This window comes from Typopeltis vanoorti, chromosome 20, assembly GCF_054136105.1.
Source record: "Typopeltis vanoorti isolate ZY-2024b chromosome 20, IOZ_Tvanoo_1.0, whole genome shotgun sequence".
In the NCBI taxonomy this organism is placed as follows: Eukaryota; Metazoa; Arthropoda; class Arachnida; order Uropygi; family Thelyphonidae; genus Typopeltis; species Typopeltis vanoorti.
The window spans coordinates 61052784-61074259 of record NC_143568.1 but is presented as its reverse complement, the minus strand read 5'-3'; the positions used below and the strand labels follow the sequence as shown (position 1 = coordinate 61074259).

Below are 21476 nucleotides of genomic sequence, written 5' to 3'. Positions count from 1 at the left end.
GAGAGAGAGAGAGAGAGAGAGAGAGAGAGAGAGAGATTATATTACATCTGCTTTCTTACAGCCTTTGCAAGAAACCAGAAGGTTTGACTGTCATCTAGCATTTGAGTAGGAGGAAAGCTTAATGCGTTTGGGACTCGTGAAGTCTACTTTTCTGATGATAATTTTTGCAGATACTATGGGCTGTAGGATGTGCTGAGTGAGAAGCTGAAATCTTTAGATTAAACCTTTGGGTGGGTGCATCATTTTCAGCTTGGACTGCTTTAGCATATTTATATGGAAATTCAATGCTTGGATAAGGATCTGGGATTTTCAGTGGAATGGAGAATAAAGACACTCATTCCAAAAAAAAATAATTTCCGTTATTAGACTAGAGCAAATGCTTGGATCTAGAGAGCAGAAACAATAATCAGGTGCTTCAGGTCATCTTAATTGACATCATTAAAGTACTATAGAATAGGAGGCTGAGATTGCCTGGAAGATGGATGATCTATAGAAAATAGAAACATGGATAAAACTTTGATCAGAGCAGAGTTGCCACAGAAGAGCTAACGTCAACACTATGTATTTGGAGAAGATCTGGTTGAGAAAATAACCAGCGTGTGTGGAGAATGATTGTGATCACATGGAATTCTGATGAACTGGTTAAGAATTTGTATTAGAACATTATTAAGGGGAAATTATTCAACTTCTCTCTCTCTCTCTCTCTCTCTCTCTCTCTCTCTCTCTCAGTCTCTGAAGTTAGATAAGGGAGTCTGTTCCAAACTTTGGACGTTGAAGCCTCCAAGAAGATTATGATTTGATTGTATGTGGTGATAACTTTCTGACATAAATAATCAAAGAGATCAGTATAATGATCAGAATTAGGAGTACGGTAAGGGCAACAAAATCAGACAAGGAAATCTTGAGTCAAAACAGATTATGTAAAGGAAATTTCAGGCCTGAACACCCTTGGCATGAAATATCAAGTATGGCATGAAATAAGCAAGAAATTAAAACCATTTCAATTGAACATTTATAAATCTTTTTGTATTAAAACTATCATTCAACATATGTTTTTGTAATTAATTGTATATCTTGAAATCTGCACATTTGATAGACAGAACTTTTCGGAAAAAAAAGAAGGTATCTAGTAACTTTTATTCCATATAAGTGATGAAAACTGTTTTAGTCTTAACAATTTTTTAAGAATTCGAATGGTAACCTGACTTTATTCAGTCATCACAAAAAGCTGAGCCCATAGCTATCAATGATATCAGAATCATTTGAACAAGAGTATGGCAAACAGCTGCTACTATTTCGTGATCATAAGCTCAACACTCGTATTTCTGTCTGTGACAATTTGAGCTCGATGCCGTTTTCCTGAGATGCAGTATCCAAGAGTAAGTTTCCTGAAGTAAAAATTACTTGTCTGTGCCAGGAATCTACCAACTTGGGAACAAAGGCCTAGAAGAGTAGAACAAAATGATTTAAAAAAGAATCGCATTGTGTCAAAATTGCATAGCGCTCATTACTTTATACTGGATATCTGTGAAAATCAATGATATCACTGGGCATAATGATGCAAAGGGTGGAGTTTGGCTGCCCTGCAGACTTATAAAAAAAAAAAAAAAAAAAAAACCGGGGGGATGCTAAACTGTCTCATCTATTCCCTCTGTGAATGAAAGACGTTAGAAAATGTATGATTTATTTATCAACTAGGGGGGTGCTCTTCCCCCCCGGCGCCTACGGAGCTCCCCCCCCCTAGTTCCAGGCTAGTAAGCCGGTTCTCCTTCGATTCTGATGACTCGAGACATGAGACAACAATGCTTTGTCTCATGAAGGCAAACACATTGTTGGACGTTTCAAAACAATGAAGAGACAAAAAACGTGACATAAAAACGTTTCAAATTTCGGCTTATCTTTTTATATATAGAATAGATAACATAAATATATTAAAATATATTGTTTTGGTTATCTTATGCATATATTAAGAGGATGTACGTACATTAAGAGGGTGTTGTTACGTATAAGAGTAGCCAAGTATCTTTGTAAAGAAACAGTAAAAAGTTTATAAAACAGAATTCGTAATCATTTAAAGAGTGATTTAAGTGTTCGATGCAGTAGCGCACTGAGAGTTTAATTTGGGGGGGGGTGCCGAGTTGAGTCTACACACTTCGCAACGCATACGACCTATGACTGAGCATCTGCAGTGATTACTAATTCATAAGTAGTATAGAAATAGAAGACAACGACACGATATAAATAAACAAATGAACTTTAATTAGGAAAAGATTTTTGGAAAATGTTTTAGTGTTGTTGTTTTTTTCGTTTTCTTTGAGGAGGAGGGCCCCTTTCTTACCCCCTCTGGGTGCGCCACTGGTTCGATGGATTGGTTTTTGCGATTTTTGTGCATATTCATTTTTACGCTGGAATGCTTTTACTATCTGGGACTTCCAATGCTGCATTTGACCAGTATTTGCTAATTCTCCGTGCTATTAAACAACTACTGTGAACTAGTGAATCTTTGTTTCTTTTTCTCTTAAGAAAAGTCCGCAACTGAGATTCTCAAGTGTGATAGCTACCGTTATTACACTTGGGAATCTCAGTTGCGTCGAAGGTCATGTCAAGACGGGTTCGTACCATCAGACACTAGGGAATTATATACAATATTTTTCAAGAAATTTGCCAAAAAAATTTTCAAGAAAAAAATGTTTCGTATGGTGAAAAAGTATAATAATTTAAGTCGCCGTGATTTACTTCCTTTAAATTTTTGTAAATTATAATTCTGGCTGAGGTGGGGAGAGGGATGTCCAATAGTATATAATGAAGAGTAAGAGAAAAGGGCTAAGCGTTAATTTTCTGAATTTCAGAATGATAGTTAGTGCACTGTATTTTATAATTTCTGAAAAAAAAGTTAAGAGACCGAGTGAGATGGAGAGCCTTTTTTTCCCACAAGATCACCAAGAGACGGAAGCGACTGGACTTTATATGACAACACAATTTGTAGATGACGCTCTTGTAGCTTTTACTTTCCTTCTGTGAAAGATTGATGAGAGCAGATGGATTTGTTTTGTTATTTTAAAGGCGCGGTTATAATGGGACTGTTTGTGGTAAATGAAATTTATTATTTCTTAAGTTGAAAGTCTGTCTTCCTAGAAATAATACAGCATGAGTTGGAAAGCGCAAGAGAAAGATATATTTTTCTTTATCACTGTATATTTGTTGCTTGTGAAATGTGTTTATCAAACTAGTGTCTTCAATGAAACTTCTTTTTTATCTCCTACAATTATGGTTGCTATGCTAGCTAGAAATAAGGAACACACGCTTCCTCATTTCTTAGGTTATTTAGAAAGACTTGATTATCCAAAACATAGAATGTCTTTATGGTAAGTGAAAGTATTCAGTATTGTTTAGGAATCTTCATGTGGGTTGTTTACTATATTTTGATATCGTATAAGACCTTGAAAACAATATTAAATAAAATGTAGTTTGGACAGTAAACTTATACCAGCAACAAATTAAGCAGAATGCATGTATATGCACGAATGTTAGTCTTCGTTATGTGTGTGTGTGTGTATATATAATTTTCCTCTTTCGTGTTAGGCTCAGTAGTCTGTGACAGGCTCACCAAGTTCTTTGGAAGTCATGGCCTAGGAACTTGACTTTTTAGAAACCAGGTACTGCTTATGATAAAGACGGTTAATCTAATCTACATTGTCTGCTATGGCTGTAAAGTGTTCGTCTTCTTGCAGCCGGTTTTCTTATGAGACCAGTTAACCTATCTTCAGTTGAAAGCCCTGATAAAATCTTAGTGTTCTAGAGAGGATTTGAACCCAGCTCTTTTCCATTCGAAGGGCATCATTGCATCTGTGCTGACAGCTAGGAAGGCTATCTCATACCATATGTATATATAATGAGAGAGACATATACTAGATATACATATAGTATACACTAGAGTCGGTAGTTGTATAATAAATGTGCTATAAAAATGCATTGTAAAGTTGACAGTTTCATGTATTAGGAATTCAGTGTGAAATGATTAAAAGAATTTTTAAATACCTGAGAGTGGTAACATAGGCAGTGCGAGGTGCATGATGATGATAATGGAGTAAAACATTAGGAAATGATTCTTATAAAGAGATTCACAGTACTAGCCCTAGAAATGGAAAAGAGCTTACTTCATACAGTTTGCTCACTGTATGAAGTAAGGTATATATCATCATAGTCATGTGACTTAAGTACAAGGAAACAAACATTGACTATTTAGACTTATGTGTTGGAATTCTTTATAAGGTTTAGTTGAATAAAAACAGCATAAATAAATAATTAAACACACAATTTATCAATCCTATATTTCATCTCAGTTACTGAGATATTGTCAGGGAAACAGTATTAGAATTGTAAAAACACACACAAAAATGCACAAAACAATAAGTGGAAAAGATTAGACAGAAAGCCTAAAGTCCTTTAAGGGGTGCCCTTTGTGGATACTGTTGGGTGGGAGGCCCAAGAATTAAACATTCCTAAATCTTGGGAAGTTTAATGAGATGAAAATAAGACTCAGATGAAATATACAATTGATTAAATGTGTTTTTAATTATTTATTAAAGATGATGCCGTTTTTATTTGTGCTGTTTTTATTCCATTAAACCTTACAATGAAAGGAAACAGTTGAAATACTCTGTGTACTTGTACAACCACACCACATACACACTCAGGGTTTTCACAAAGTAATGTTGGTATTTGTATTAGAGAAAAAAAAATGAGATACAGCATAACAAATATTGGATATGAGAAATTAGAGGGTAAAGTTTTTTTTTATTTGGAGTGAACTAGTTCACTATGGTCTCAAGTGTTGCCTTGCATACATGGAACCAGTAACACAGGTTGGATGTGTTTGTGACAAGTTTGCTGCATTATGTTTCCAAAAATGCTGCAGTGTCTCACATGGAACTAGAACTAAGGAATATTGAGAATAGACTAGGGTTTCTGACCTATTATCCAGTTTTTACCTTTTAATGGCACACTTTGTTATTAGATATCCACCCAGATCCAAACAAACAAGGAGATGGGCTGGCAGTTTATTATTATTATTGTACGGATGCGTCCATGGAGCCTGAAGACTCATTGCAAGAGATGTAAACTATCCACACAATCTATCATACCTCTCCTTGAACCCATTAACAGACAAAGCATTCACAATTAGCTCTGGCAATCCATTCTACTCATTCACAACTCTCCAAGCAAAACATCTAGTCCTCGCACCTCTAATAACCACACCTTTATTCAACTTCTAGGGATGATCCCTTGTTCTGGACCCCTCCAGCCAAGTGCTGAAACATCACTGCCTCCAACCTATAAATCCTGTAAGCAACTTAAATGTTTATCATATCCTCTCTTTTTCTCTTATCAACCAATTTCTGCAATCCACGCTCTCAATCTGCCCTCATATTGAACTTTCCTCAGACCACTCACCATCTTGGTTGCTTGCCTCTGAATCTTCTCCACTGCTTTCTCATCCTCAGGAGACTAGATGAGCACAGTAATCCAGATTTGGATGTATCAAATCCTTATAAAGAGGAATAACTTCCTTATCTCTACTAGTTAATATGTTCTTCGATAGCCAAGTAATCTTATGGGCTACCTTAGAAATATGGCCTCTAAGCTCCCTGTCTACCACCATCCCTAAATCTCTAGCTTCATCTATTTCCTGGAGTACAGTGCCATCAATGTGATACACAGCTTGCAATTTGTTTGTCTCAAAATGCATAAATTTACATTTCTCCACCTTTTTCCCATACTGACAGCCTATTAAAATCACTTTAACTATTACTCTACCTAATTACGCACCATCAGCAAACAACTGAAAATTTCCTTTGAAGTTATTTCCTGTATCATTTATGTACAAATTAAACCACAATGGTCCCAGTACTGAACCTTCTTGCACAACACTAGTCATCTGTTTTAGCCTCGATTCTGTTCCTCCATATATCATTTTTTTTATATCTGTTTAGCAGCCACCCTCTTACCTGCTTAACCAGTGTCATATCTATCCCAATTGGTTCTAATTTGCATAACAGAGTTCCATGTGTTATTCTGTCAAATGCGTTTGCAAAATCCATCAGAGTTATTGTATAGCCATTTCCTTTATCCAACTCTGCTGTTACTCTATTATAAAAAGATAGTGGATTACTAAGTCATGACTGGCCCTTCACAAAGCCATGTTGTCCCTCATACAGTATCATATTTGTTGGAAGTTTTTTTCACTTGGTTAGTTAGACTATAAATTATATATTTAGTTTTAATCCTTTATCCAAGTGTAAGCAAACAAAGTTTGCACCTCAAGTATCTTCAAGACTGGGGCAACTTGTGGCAAAGGTGGACTAAGTTCTCATCACTTTCCTTAGTAGCCCATAATGCAAAGCATATCTCCTTGCAGACATGTATAATGCTATGCATTATGGGAAGGGTCACTACCCAGACTAGTTTCGACCTTTTTTGAGGTCTTTTCAGTTGGAGCCAGACCCAGAGGTGATACCAAGGTTGAAGTAATGCAGAACTCATATTTCCATATGCCAGTTGCCAAAAGGTGTCACACCTTATTATTAAATTACTCTGGATTAGAGAAAGATGTTGCAAGTTTTTTTCACTTGGTTAGACTAAGAAACAGACTCAGGTGAAGGTCAACAGAAAACAGAATTGAGTGCAGGCACTGTCAGTATAAGAAACATTGGCAGAAAAGAAATAGAAGAACTAAAGAAGTATGTGTGTATCCTATAAGTTGCTGGGGTGGAACATAACACATGATTCTATAAACTCTAAGACATGAATATTTGAATTTCTGATGGGCATAATTTAAGATAAATAAATAAATAAATAAAAAACTTTTGATGAGGGAAAGAGATTTTTTGTCAGAATACAAATAACTAGCCAGTAATAACCAAAGGGCCTTGGTAGCTTAGTAAATAATTATAGAGAGGGCTAGTCCAATTAACTAATATCGATCATGTGATTCATCTAGGCATGACAAAAATACATGTGGGTTGATGATGAAGCAGCAAATCATCTTGTACATTTGTTGTTTATGTTATGCATATATATTTCTGTTTTATTTATATTTTGCTTTGTTTTCTAAGAATTGTTGTTTATTCACTGATGATTAGTATACACTTTTTACATAGTAGGAATATATAAATAAATAATTTTTTTCCTTTTTATCACCAGCCCTTCTATAATACATAGGATTCATTCTTATTCAAGACTACTAGATGACTTTTTACTTACTATGTCTGTTCTTTCTGAAGACTGCAATGAAAATGTTCCCATAATATGGGGGAAAAAAAAAACACTACTACAGAAACAAGAAAAATAAGTTTTATTGTATCACTAAACACAGTAGACAGAGAGACATTTACAGTCTATGCACTATATTTAGCAAGAATTAGTGTAATTAGCGACAGTTGAAAGGATCCTTCCAAAAAAAAAAAAAAAAAATCCCCTCCTACACACACTTTGCTACATGCATGCAAGAAAAGCAGTTTGTTGTACCTACACAGTAACTGCGTTTGTCCTAACATCCTGTTCCAAATTTTTAGTTGCAAGAAATGGTAACAATGTTTATAATGCAGTCATTGGGTGCAGAAAACAAATGATTTATGTAAATTTTCTGAAGCAAATAACACTGTATATATATGCATATATATAAATTGAAATCAGTTCAAATTATATTTGAGATTTTTGATATCGTTAAGACATTTCACAAATGCTAATTTTAAAAATAAAATTCTACTGAAAAATTTGCAACTAACATGCTGTATATACAGTATAAAAATGCACCTGCCAAAGCAAAAGCAACATATGCTTAAACTAGTTCCCATGGGCATTGTCAGCATATGTGGATGCTGCCCAGCATCAGTGTATTAAAGTTTCACTGTTTGCACCTGTTATTATCAATACCTACTTCCAGAAACACCCATGATGGACCTGTACTTGGACATCTAACTTTGATTGGTCAAGCACCAGATTGATTATATTCTGGCTCTCCAATTGTGGAAGACAAGCATTTCTGATATGTATACTTGTCCTGGAGCAGACTGTGATACAGACCATCATCTAGTAAGAGCCAAAGTATGACTAAGACTCTGAATCCTTCCAATTCAAGCACATCCCAGTAGACTGGATGTCAGAATAATTCTAGTTTACAGAAGGAACATCAACTTGGTTAGATGATCCTTTAGAGACTGGTGAGGAGAACTCACTTGAAATGCTTTGGGGAGGAGTCAAGGTAATAATACAGGATACATCCAAGAAGTATCTCAGCCCAGTTAGAAAACCAAGAGATCCATGAATATTAGATTCAAAATGGAATCTAATTGAAAGAAGGCAGTTGGAGAAACAAAGACACAGGGACTGAAGAATATAAGAGATTATATTCTTATCTCATAGAGAAGTCAGAAGAGCTGTCAGACAAAGGAAAATGTTTATACTAATAAATGTGAAGAGATAGAGTTCTAGATGAGGAGCACAATTATAAAAGGGTGTTTCGTTTAGTTTGTGACGTAAAGCACAAGTTTAAGCCCAAATTGAATTTCACCAGTGACAGGAATGGAGCAGTATTAACAGAAGAACTGGAAATCTAAAACAGATGGAAAGAATACCGTGAGGCTATAATATTGTGCAGTAGGGAGGATGAGGAAAATTTGGAGGTGCTCTCTCACTAGGAAAATTTTGATTTGGAACCTCTTTCACTTAGGACTGCTCTTTCAACCTCATTCCTAAGTTAAACAACTTAACAGTAAGGCCCAGGTGTATATGGAATCCCAGAAGATTTTATTAAGGCTACAGGGGATGGAGGGATAAGAGTGTTTCATATATGCATACCAGAGATCAGATCCTTTGCCTTAGACAGATCATAGAAAAGTATAAAGAATTTAGACTCCCTATGGTAACATGTTTCATAGACTACTCTAAAGCTTTTGACTGTGTTCAGCATGTGAAACTTGGGAAGTAATGAAAATAATCAGTTTACTCAACACATCATCAGGTTGATAGCTAACTTGTATAGGGAGCAAGAACCATGGTAAGAACAGGTGTTGGATTAACTGATTGGCTTCACATTAGAAAGGGAGTTATGCAAGGATGCCTACTTTCTCCTCACCTGTTTAGTATCTGTGTGCTGAGGATATCATGCATGTAACATTGGATGAGCTTAAGATAGGAATTAAGATAGGTGGTAGAATGATCAGTAATCTGAGGTACTGATGATACAGTGTTTCTTTGTAATGACAAGGAAGAACTAGGACAAATTCTTGACAAAGTTAACAAGATCAATAAGAATAGAGAACTTCAGCTCAATCTTAGCAAGACAAAGATTATGGTTCTCAAAGGAAATCCAGACAGGGAAACTCCTGAGAAACAACTCTACTTTAATGGAGAAAGAATTGAGGAAGTCAGCAAGTTCAAGTACCTGGAGTCCATTATTAATGTGAAGAATTGTTCCGAAGACTGCAGAAGAAGATTAGAAATTTCTAAAACAACAGTCAGAGACTTGTCTAAAATCTGCAAGGATGGATCTATCTCTACAAGAATAAAGTTGAGGATTGTGAACGCAGCTGTTGTGAGGATACATATACCGAAAGGCAGACAAATGGATGGGTACTAGGAAGGATTGACAGAAGAAAGTTGAAATACTTTGGGTACATTGACAGGATGGAAAGAGGACTTCTCTAAACAGTAATAAAAGGCAAATTTCCTAGATAAAGAGGAGGGACAGACCATCAATGAGATGGATGGATGGTGTGTCTGGAGTGACTGATCTTCAGAGAGTTGAAGCCTCCAAAAAAGCATACAACAGGACCATTATATCATTGACATTTGTCCCAGTACTGAACCCTATGGAGCTTTACTTGTAACCTTCCTATTCTGTAATACCCCCCCCCTATATACAACTCTGATATCTATCAGAAAGCCAGTTACCATCCATTTGCTAATTGGATATCCAGATCCATTTGTTGCAACTTCAATCAACAACAAACATGAATTCAATGTCCATAGGTGTCTGATGCCATCTTGATAAGATTCTTCTACTGCATTCTATTTTGTGCAAGATGACTCAGTTTGTGTATAGAGTTTCCGCACCATTTGACGATGTCATTCTCTGTTCTCTGTTTGCTTTTCCCTCTTTTGTTCTTTCCTTCAGTCATTCCAAACAGCAACGTTTTTAATTTTCTCTCATTGTTCATTCTATATATATATATATGGCCGAATAGACGTAGTTTCTTTTGATTATTTTCGATATCAGGTTTTCTTTTGGTTGTATTCATCTATAGATTTCTTCATTGTTCACTTTCTGGATCCAGCTTATCCTCAAGATCTTTCTATAGCACTTTCTCTCGAATGCTAATATCCTCCTTTCAGATTCTCTCAGGAGTGCCCAGGCCTCGCATCCATAGAGCATGGTGCTGCTGAAGATACAGGTTTCCACAATGTGCAGTTTAGTGTGTATCTTTATAGTTTGGCTCTTCCATATTTTGTCCATGGCTTTTAAGATAGCTGTTTCTCTGGCTATTCTAAGGTTTTTTCAAAATTGACATTTAGTCCATATCTTTTTCCTTCTGTGTATAGTGTTTGCAGTGTCCTTTCCAGCCTTGCTGCATCCTTTTCAATCAGGATGATGTCATCTGCAAAGCAGAGCTAGTTTATTCTCATTCCATTTATTGAGATGCCTCCACCTGCTTTTTTAATCTTATCTAGTGTCCTTCCCAGATGTGTGATAAAGATGGTTGGTGATATTGGGTCCCCTTGTCTTGTGCCTTGACTAGTGGCAAACCAATTTCCAATCACACCTGCTATCCTGACTGTTACTTGTGCTTAGCTGTTTATATCTTTCAACAGGAGGATCAATTTATTGTCCACACCATAGGATTCCAAGACAGCCCATGCTATATTTTGGTCAATATTATCAAATGCTTTTTGGAAGTCCACGAAACAGCAGTATATCTTTTTGTTCTTTCTTCGAGCTTTCTCTACTATTAGTCTTAGTGCGAGTATTTGTTGCACTGTACTTCAGTCTTTTCGAAATCCGGCTTGCTCATCAAGAAGATGTACCTCCATGTGACCCTTCAGGCGTTCTGTAAGTATTTTCATCAGCACTTTGCCAAGATGACTCATTAGTGCAATAGTTCTGTAATTGGTTCATTCTAAATCACTACCTTTCTTATGAAGAACAACCAAGACCGATTTTTTTCCACTCTTCAGGGGCATACCCTGATCTCCATATTTCATTGCATAGCTTATGCATTTCTTTTACAACCATTCTCCCCCATATTTTAGCATCTCGCTATTATGTTGTCATTTCTGGGACTCTTGTTGTTCTTGAGATGTTTTATAGCCTTATTCACCTCCTCTTCCAAGATGTCATTTTCAGATATCTCTGTTGGTGGAGAGATTGCTTTTAGTTCTTTGATTACTTCTGCTGCAGTATTATTTAGTTGATTTTTATATAGTTCACTGTAATATCTTGTCCATTTGTGTATGATTTCAGTCTTGTCCATCAATACTTTACCATCTTCATCTTTGAATGCTACTGATCTTGTTTGCCACTTCCTATTGACATTTCTTTTAAGTTTATAGCCCTCTCTAGTTTTGTGTTCTCCATAGTACTGTTCACTGTCTTTGCATTGGTCCTCCAGCCATTTGGCTTTATCAGATCTTGCTGCTTTCCATACTTCATTGCATTTCTGACGATGTAACTCATCTGCTGCCTCTGAATTATCTCTTTTAAGTTTCAGTTCTCTTTTCTCTTGTACCAATTTCAGGGTTTCCTGAGTTATCCATTTCTTATTGATCTTCTCTCTCTCTTTCAGGAATTACTTCCTCTACTGATTTTTTTTAGAACTGTAGTCAGTTGTTCTGTTCTTGTGTTTATAGTTTGTTTTTCACTTGTGGTCTTAAGCTTAGTTTCCAGTATGTTTTGATATAATATTCTTAGCCTGTCTTCATTTAGTCTTGAGATGTGTCTAGCCTTTTTTGGAACTTTCCTTTGTATTTCTGTTTCAGTTTTAGTCTTATATTCGCAATCACTAAGCTGTTGTCTGAATCAATATCAGTTCCTTGAAATGATCTGCCCTTTTGAACTGATGTTCTCCATTTCTGATCTATTAATATCAGGTCGATCATATTCCTATGCCTGTCAGCGAAGGAATGCCATGTCCATTTACGACAATCTTTTTGTTAGAATTTGGTATTGCAAATCAAGTTGTTATTAGTGGCAAATTCCAGAAACATCTCTCCGTGGTCATTTCTTTTTCCATATCCAAATTTTCCCATAACCTTTTCCCATCCTGTGTTATTTCTGCCAATCTTTGCATTCCAGTCTCCTCCAATGATGACTATATCCTGCTTCTGTACCTCATCAATTTCTAGTTGTAGATCTCTGTAAAATCTCTCAATGTCTTCATCTGCACTCTCCGCAGTGGGCACATATACTTGAATGGTCATGATATTAAATGGTTGGGCACTGAATCTTGCAACTATTATCCTTTCACTAACTGGTTTGTATCCTATCATTGCCTGACAGGCCTTGTTACTTAGCAGGAAACCTATGCTTGCTTCATGCTTACTTTCATTTCCTGACCAGAGAACTCTTCCACCATTTGTTTCTCCTGACAGTATCTATCTCATTTCTATAATACCAATATGTCATGCTGCATCCTGTCAAATGCCTTTGAAAAATCCAAGCATGATGCATGCCTGCAAACTGGTCTACAGTTTGATACCTTCATTCTACCACCATCATTATGCAATGGCACTATCTTACCCTCCATTCCGCTACTCAGGAACCATCCCCATCACAAGACTAGTTAAACAGCCAAGTTAATGGTATGATCAGTTCCTTAGCACATCTCCTTAAGATATGTGGTGAAATCCCATCTGGTCCCCCTGCCTTAGTGACATCAAGAGTGTTCGGCATTCAGGATACATCTTCATCATTCACTTCTAGGAGTCACACTTGCTTTTGCCAGGATGTAGCATCCTAATAAAGTGATCATTAAATAGTTCACTATGTCATCTGTCATGGCCATCCAACTATCATCTCCATCCAGTAAGGTAATCTGCCTGCAGTAATTTTTTCCCTCCTGTTGGTCACATAGTGAAAAAAAATCCTTGTATGATTTCACTGCTAATCTCCTTTCATACGCTATGGTAGTCACCTTCCTATCCCAAGCCTTGTATTTTTCATGCAGCTGTACTTCACCTCTCTCTCTTTCTACCTTCCGTAACTTCTTGAATGTTTACAGTTGGTGATGCTCATTGTGTTAATGCCATGAAGTGTATATATGATTTTTTTTTTTTTTTTTGTATAGAGTCATTTTTATTTTTTCATTGATGAATTTTTATATATTTTTGAACAGTTTTTTGTAGGAATCTTTTTTTATATGTATTTTTTATCTCCATAAGTTAGAGCTAAAATGGCCTCGTCTACTCCCTATGTGGGAATAAAAGGCATTAGCTGATTTTTTGCTACTGTAATTATTTTGTATGATTTTTATGGGGATGGAGAAGCATTAACACTTTGAATCCTAGACCAACTGAGACTTAAAGAATGATCAATGTATATTTACATCGATAGGACTAAAAGTGTTAAAGAGTAGGAACATGCAGTATGGAGTGAAATTTCTTAAATCATGTCACTTGTCTAGAACAAAGGATGTTTTGGTCATTGTGGAGTCTTAATATAGCAAGAAGCACTGCAAAGTGCTTCTTGCTATATTAAGACTCCCTTCAGGCATAATCTGATAGATTAAGCAGCAGCAGCACAATTATTTGCTAGCTGGTCAAAAAGCCTTATGATATTTTAACAGTTAAAGTGAACTGTTAAAATATCATAAGTGAACTATATACTGTACTGTACTGTACTGCATTGCACAATAGTAATGCAACATTTCTACAGGCCAGACTGGCTACTGGACCAAAGTCCTTGAAAGGTGCCACATGCAGGTAGTGGTGGTGGTGGTGGTACTGTTTCACAAATAATGAAAGTTGTGTACTACATGGTGTAGTTGACCGTTTCCATTCCATCTAGGTTGGATATGCTTTTATGGAAGCAGTATACATGAGATTTGTCCATTTGTTGCATCACAATTGGATACGGTTGGCTATGGCTGCAAGAGGCTTTTTTGTTGTGCATCACTAGCCTATTATTGACCTGATTACCTCATATAAGAGTTAATAAGCTGAATATTTGATGATAAGTTGTTTATCACTAGAGGGGATTTAGAGAGACACTCTAATAGAACAGCTGGATCAAAGATTGGATTCATTTTGTATAATATTTGGCAATATTGTTGGATATTTTGGTGAATCTTTGTTTATTTCTGTTAGTTGGAGATGACCACATAGTTTGTCAGTCTTGGTTTTTTATCTAATTTCTGTCTTTCAATGAACAGTGACAAAATGACAGAGCTATGTCAGGCAGACTGAAAATCAGTTGTGGTGAATTGTATAAATTTTTGAAGATGGTTCTTTGTTGTTTTTGCAGTATATATTGAAGAATGTGTAAGTGGAAAGAATGAATAAGAAGTAAAGAGGGTGTGGGATGCAGAAGGGCAATATTTTGATGGATTGTGAGTTGTCAGTAAATTGAAGTAGACAAGAAGTGAATTTTTGATAAATAATAGAATAGATAGTGAAGAACATAAGATTGAGGTGGTATTAATGAAAAAGGTGAGTGTTGATATGGAAAAGGGGAAGTAATTGCAAAAAAAAAAAAAAAAAAAAAAGTGTATCATTGTGCAAGTGAAAGGGAGCATGACTGACAGAGCAAAAGTAAATGTGCTCATGGGTATGAAAGGGAAGAGATGCAAGATGGTTGGGAAATGTGGAGAGGAGTCAGGGTAGATAGGGAGACAGTATAAGGAGATTAGATGTTGGGAGCAGTAGTGAATGTGTGTATGGAGACTATGGTCAGCATAGAAATGGGGTGGCCTAGGATGCAAATGATGCTAGGTGAGTTTAGAATAAAATACTGGGTATGTGGAGTAAAGATGACCCAGCAAGAATGAGCATGAAGAAGTGGTAGCTGAGATATGAGTAGACTGGTTATAGATCCAGAAATGAATTGTTTATTTATGAATGTCAGAAATCAGGAATAAAAAATTGTTGCATTGATTGAATTCATTCAAAAATTATTGTAATAAGTGTAACTTGGTTAGACAAGGATGGTATTCTGATGGGAATACAAATAAATATAAATAGCCTTGATGTTTTTTTATCAGGATACGAAGGAGGAATGCTGTTGGTGATAGTAGACTAATTTTATCTGCACGAGGTGAAGATGCAGTGAGAAATAATTGTTTTTGTGAGGCATTATTATGTGAGGTGGAGTTAGATAATTATTTGGATTTTGCTATAGGCTGACTTCCTGGTATTATTCTTCTCAAATTCCTACATGGATGACCAAGGCAAATACCTCCTGCATTGCCAGGAACAGCTGACTGTATTCCTGTTTTGGTTTTTCACAGAATAAAGTTTCAGGTGCTGTTAGTATCTTCCCAAGTTGTGTTTAAAACATACTCTAGAATTAACATTTGCTCTATATTGTCTACAGTCTTTAGTGTTTATCTGGCATCCACTTTACCACATGTAAGAAAGCCTCTAATTTTCCTATTCCAGAAAAAGGGGAGGGAGGATGACTTTGATGGCATCTCTTCACCTTGGTTTTCTCAAAATAATGGTCATCAACAGTTGACTTCTCCATATGGAGACTCACCAAATTAATTGTAACATAGGTTGTGCTGTTCTTGCTGTAGAGCAGAACTTTTGGCTAACATGATCCATTTTTGGACTTGCCCCATCAAATATTTTGGAGAAATGTGTATGTATGGTTGCTCCTGACGTTTTCAGTGCAAATGATCATGCCTGACTTAGAGGCCTACATACCAAACTGCTATCACTTTATGGTCTGCATTCCACCTGTTGTAGCTGGATTGCCTGTTTTCCTTATTTATCTTTGCATGTTGTGCTTTCTCTCTTCATTTCTTCAACACTGTTGCAGTGCTCTGGGTCACCTTACACCCAATGCTCTTCTTCTCAAACATAAATATCTTTCTCTCATGGACCTCATATCTTATACATAGTTTTACTGATGTCGGTATACCCCATTCTGCTTCTTCATTTGACATATAGTGGTCAAACCTTCCAGTGATGACAGCAGTGACATCAACAAGGTTGTCCTTGTTCTCCAGTATGAAAGACAACCTTGTTGATTTCACTGTTGCCAAAGTAGTCCTGTCTTATTTCTTGCACGGAAGATTTCACTTCACCTCTCTTTTGGAATATCTCTCTCTCTCTATATATATATATTTATTAATGTAGATCTCTAGGCAAGATCAGATTTCTCTTCTTGGACTGACAGACACCTTTGGCCTTTCATAATACAAACACTGATCGCATGCATAGCTTCTTCAGTTTCCAAAATACTTTATATCCTTGGAAATTTCTGATGCTTTAGAATATTCTCACATTTGAAGTCGTGTGCATTCATATACACATGCATGCACATACTTATGCTGTTCTGAAGAGAGCACGTCATTAATTGATTTTTCTGCTCAACTTTTTTTCTGTCCATTGTTTGAGGGATTACTATTTAAGGAGAGGGGGGGGAAACCCTTTCTTTGTTGGTATTCATTGTGCTGAACTAGTATTTCATCATTCATTTTTCTCTGTATGCAAAATGTTCATTCACAGTCCAACTTCTCATCCTCTTTTATTCTAGGTATTTCTGCCCTCCCCAACAATTTTCCTCTTGTGGTTTTTCCCTGAAGGCTACATCAAGCTGTTTAAGAAACATTAATAGTTTTTTTTTTTTTTTTTTCCTTCTTAACCAATTGACCACATGATACATATATTCTAAACCTATGACATCTGTGATCATATGTGCTATGGTTTTGTGGGGGTTTAATATATATGAAAATAGTAAGATCTAGGCCAGCATTTTCCAAAGTGTGGTCTGCAACCCAGTACTGATTCTTGAGAAAAAAAAAGAAGTTACTGGTCCTCAAAAAATATAAAAATTTACATATAGTGTGTTAACTGTTGATGGTGAAAATCAAGCTGTAAATTATTTAAAAAGACAGAGGAAAAATATGTAACTGTTACTTATTTAAGTAACTTGCATGCATGCCCATGTTTATTAAAATGGGCATGCACACAAGTTGTGTGTGTGTGTGTGTGTGTGTGTGTGTGTGTGTGTGTGTGTGTGTGTGTGTGTGTGTGTGTGTGTGTGTGTGTGCATATATACTATGAACATTTTATTTATTTATTTTTTTTATATATCTGATCCACAGATGAAAGGTCACAAGACCTAGAGCACATTAGTGCCGTGTGTTTACAAGAGGAATAGAAGAGAGGACGAGTCTGTTCACATTTTGCTTGAACAGCTGAGGGTTGTAATCTTTGTGGAAGGCAGACTGGGAGAGACTGTTCCAAAGAACAAAGGTGGATGGGATGAAGGAGGAGGAGGGTGAAGTTGGTTTGGTGATTCAAGATGGACTATAAAGGAGTATTGATTAGCATTGGCTTTTGTTTTGATGATTTTGGAGATGAGTGGAGAAATAATAGTGGCCAGTTCAGCAGAGCACTGTTCATAAAAGTATCTGTAGAAGTGGCACAAGGCAGAAACTGAATGTCTGTGTGTGAGAGACAGGGATTGAAGTGGGTTTGTGATAGAGGGATCATTAATTAGCCAGATTGCCCTCTTCTGAATAGAATCGAGCAATCTTAGAGAGGATTTTGGTGCACCACTCCCAAATATAGGAGCAATATTCCATGGCTGGGTGGATTTGGGCTTTGTATAGAGTTAGCAGCTGTGAGGATGTGAAGTATTGTCTTGTGCAAAAAGTATACCAATTTTTTGCTGCTGCAGAAACTATTGTTGAAATATCGTTGTGCCAGGAAAGATCGGAGGTGCAGGTCAATACAAGAAGAGAAATTTGATTATGTTTGGATATCTCAGTAGTACTGAAGGAAAGGGGAGGGATGCAGGCTCTTTGTTGCGAGAGTTCAAACAGAACTGAGTTTTGGTGGCATTGAAGTTTACAAGGTTGACCTTGCCCCACTGGGAGATAGCTAGATCTGAGTTCAGGTCCCTGGTCATGGTAGATCTTGAGGATTCTAATACTTGAGCAGTTTGTCGAATGTAAAGGAGGAATGGAGTGTACTCTCATCAGCAAAGCTGTGGTTAGGATTGGAAGTTTATGAGAGCGAGTCATTTATATACAAGAGGAAGAGAGTGGATGAAAGAACAGAACTCTGGGATACTCCTGCATTGGTGGGGAAATCTGAAGAGAGTAAACCATCCACCATGACATGAAGTGAGCGACCAGTGAGAAAGTTGCAGAGTGAGGAAGGCAGACCATAGGATGGCAGTTGGTTAAGTAGGCCCCATTGTGTCAAACCCAATCAAATGCCTTTTGAAATGTTGAGGACAACCATGTGAGTTCCTCCAACCTCCATGGCCTGAGTCCATAGGTGGGTGGTGAAAGCAAGAAGATCATTTGTAGATCGCAAGTGGCAGAATGCATATTGATTATTTGTTATGTCTCTAGGTGGTTCAAAAGTTGGTTGTTGATGACCTTCTCCATAATTTTTCAGAGAACTGAAGTGAGAGCAATTAGAGTAGCTTGTTGGTTGACTTTTATCACCTTTGTATGGGATTGGTTAGATGTGGACTTGTTTCCATGTTGCTGGGTATATACCAGTTGAATAGGATAGATTGTAGAGGCGACACAGAATAGGTGTTAGTTCTGGGGCACAATTTTTAATACAATACATGGGATACCATTAGGACCAGATGCTTTGTTTACATTCAAGTTATTAAGGATTCTTTGGATTTCTTTTTGTTGGAAGACTATGGGAGACATGAAGGGAGCCGTTCTTTGTGGAGTGAAGGGATCTTTGCCCAGGTCATCAATTGAGGAATTGGAAGAGAAGAGTGATGTCAGTAAGTTGGCCTTGTCTTTTTGGTGATTTGACTACATGGAATGCGAGAGTGGTGGAAACCTGGGTGGGCAGAAATTGCATCCAATGGCCTTGGCAAGGGACCTCAAAGAGCGACTGCCATATGGATAGGAGGTGAGTTTTGTGTATCCATATTTTGTGTACCTTTAAATTAAGACATATGTAGTGACTGCAATTATTGATGGTAGTGTTGAGTTGTTTGATAACAAACCTGGGTTCTTCCTTGCCATAGAGTATACACTTTTTGGATGGAGCAGTGATAAACACGTGATATTGCCAGCATAAATTTTGTTCTGAAAATCCTCCATTTGTTGTTTTATATCAGATTAGATGTTCTAATTATGCAGCATTTTCATATCAGATCAGATGTTCATAATTCATTCATATGCATGGTTTTGTGATGATACTCAATTGTTTTGAAACATGATTCCTTCTGGTATCTAAGCTTCATGAACATTTTGTTATCATTATCATGAATATTTAAACAACCTTATGTTGTTTAAATATTTTATTATTATTAGTGTTAGTGGGTATCTCCACTGAATCCAAAGCCTCATTGCAGGAGACCCAGAAACATCATTCACAATATACCTATCTTATCTCCCACAATGTCACCAAAATTTAACCACGAAAGTAAGAAATTAACAATTATTAACAGAGTGACTATAATTCCTCTCCTTAAACTGATTCACCAATGAAGAGCTGAACTGATATGTTCATGCCATTGGTGAGCTATGCATATAGTGATCTATGGGTCACCCATAGATCACTCATAGCATATTATTATTGTTATTATTATTATTATTACCTCAAGACCTCATGGAGTCAAAGACTCATCTGGGAGGTCCTTTTATCACACAAACATCTCATCATATCGTGTCTTAAACATACTCAAACTCCTTGCAGACACCACATTCTCAGTCAAGGCATTCCAATCATTCACAACTCTGCATGAAAAAAACCTGCCTCTCACTCCCCTACTCACACCCTCTTTATACAGTTTCCAGGGATGACCTCTGGTTCTCCCCTGATCTCCCGCTATTCTCTGTAGAACTTCTCCACCATTGATCCTATAACAACCCCTTACCAACTTATAGGTCTCTATCATATCTCCCCTCTTTCTCCTGTCCACCAGACTCTGCAAATTACATCTTTTCAATCTTTCCTCATACTCGATATTCCAGAGGTCAGAAACTACCTTAGTCAGTCTCCTTTGGAACCTTTCCAACATCTCTTCATCCTTCTGATAAACCTGGTGACCAAATCTGGGCACAGTAGTCCATGTGTGGCCTAATCAAAGCCTTATACAACGGAACAAGAATCTCCCTACTTCTACACGTCAGTGTCTTCCACATCATTCCCAGAAGCCTTTGTGTTGTCTTCACAATTTTGGTGATGTGTCTCCTAAATTTTAGATCCTTATCCACTATCACTCCCAGATCTCTTATTTCCTCTACCTCCAACAATATATTCTCACCACGCATAAATTCTGCATCTCATCTTTGTTTTCCAAATTTTAAAACCTTACATTTTGCAACATTGAACTCACATCCCCATTTCCATGCCCAATCACTCAATTTATTCAAGTCTTCTTGCCACAACATCTTCACTACTCTTTATGGTTCGTCCCAACATTGCATAATCTGCAAACAGTTGAATATCTCCATCCAAATCTTTGCCAATATCATTAATATACAAGTTAAACAGTAATGGCCCTAAAACAGACCCCTGAGGCACTCCACTAGTGACTTTCTTTTTCCTGGATATCGCACCCCCATACACAACTTGTTGATACCTATCAGATAGCCAGTCTCCAATCCAATGCACTAATCTAATATCCAACCCCATCTGCTCTAGTTTGACTGTCAACTTATCATGAGGTACTCTATCAAAAGCTTTTGCAAAATCCAAGTATATTACTGTGTATCCTTCTCCTCTGTCTAAGAAAGCAGTCACTTTATTGTAATAAGTAAGTAGATTACTAAAACATGACCTCCCTTTAGCAAATCCATGCTATCCATCAAAGATAATACCATTGTTGTCAACCCAACTCTGGATCCTAGTTCTCACAAGCTTCTCCAACAACTTAACCACAACACCTGACACACAGATAGGCCTATAGTTTGATGCTTGAGTTCGATCACCTCCTTTATGAAGTGGCAAAATCTTGCCCTCCTTCCATTCCTTAGGAACTTGACCAAGTGCAAGACTCGTATTAAAAAAATATATCAAGGCAGGTGTCAACTCCCTGGCACATTCCTTCAGAATACGCGGTGATATATTATCAAGTCCCACAGCCTTATTTACATCTAGCTTACTCAACTCCCCAAACACCTCTTGTTCACTTACAGTCAGTCTCTCCTCCTCATCATCAACTGCTCTTAATCTCTCCATGAAGGTTACTCATACACAGTGGTAATATACTATGGGTTAATTAACCAACCTCTTGTGTATACACTCAACATAAAAAAAAAGAAAGC

At 36.9% G+C, this 21476-nt stretch overlaps 1 protein-coding gene across 1 annotated transcript in view; it reads left to right on the top strand.

Annotated features, from left to right (window-relative positions):
• Positions 1–3048: 3048 nt before the first annotated feature.
• Positions 3049–21476, top strand: part of LOC150095481 (glycosyltransferase 25 family member-like) — a 218152-nt gene continuing 199724 nt past the window's right edge. Inside the window, exon 1 of the mRNA XM_090410197.1 lies at positions 3049–3365. Within this exon, the coding sequence (XP_090266323.1) occupies positions 3148–3365 (218 nt within the window). The 5' untranslated portion in view covers positions 3049–3147. The remainder of the gene's footprint in view (positions 3366–21476) is intronic.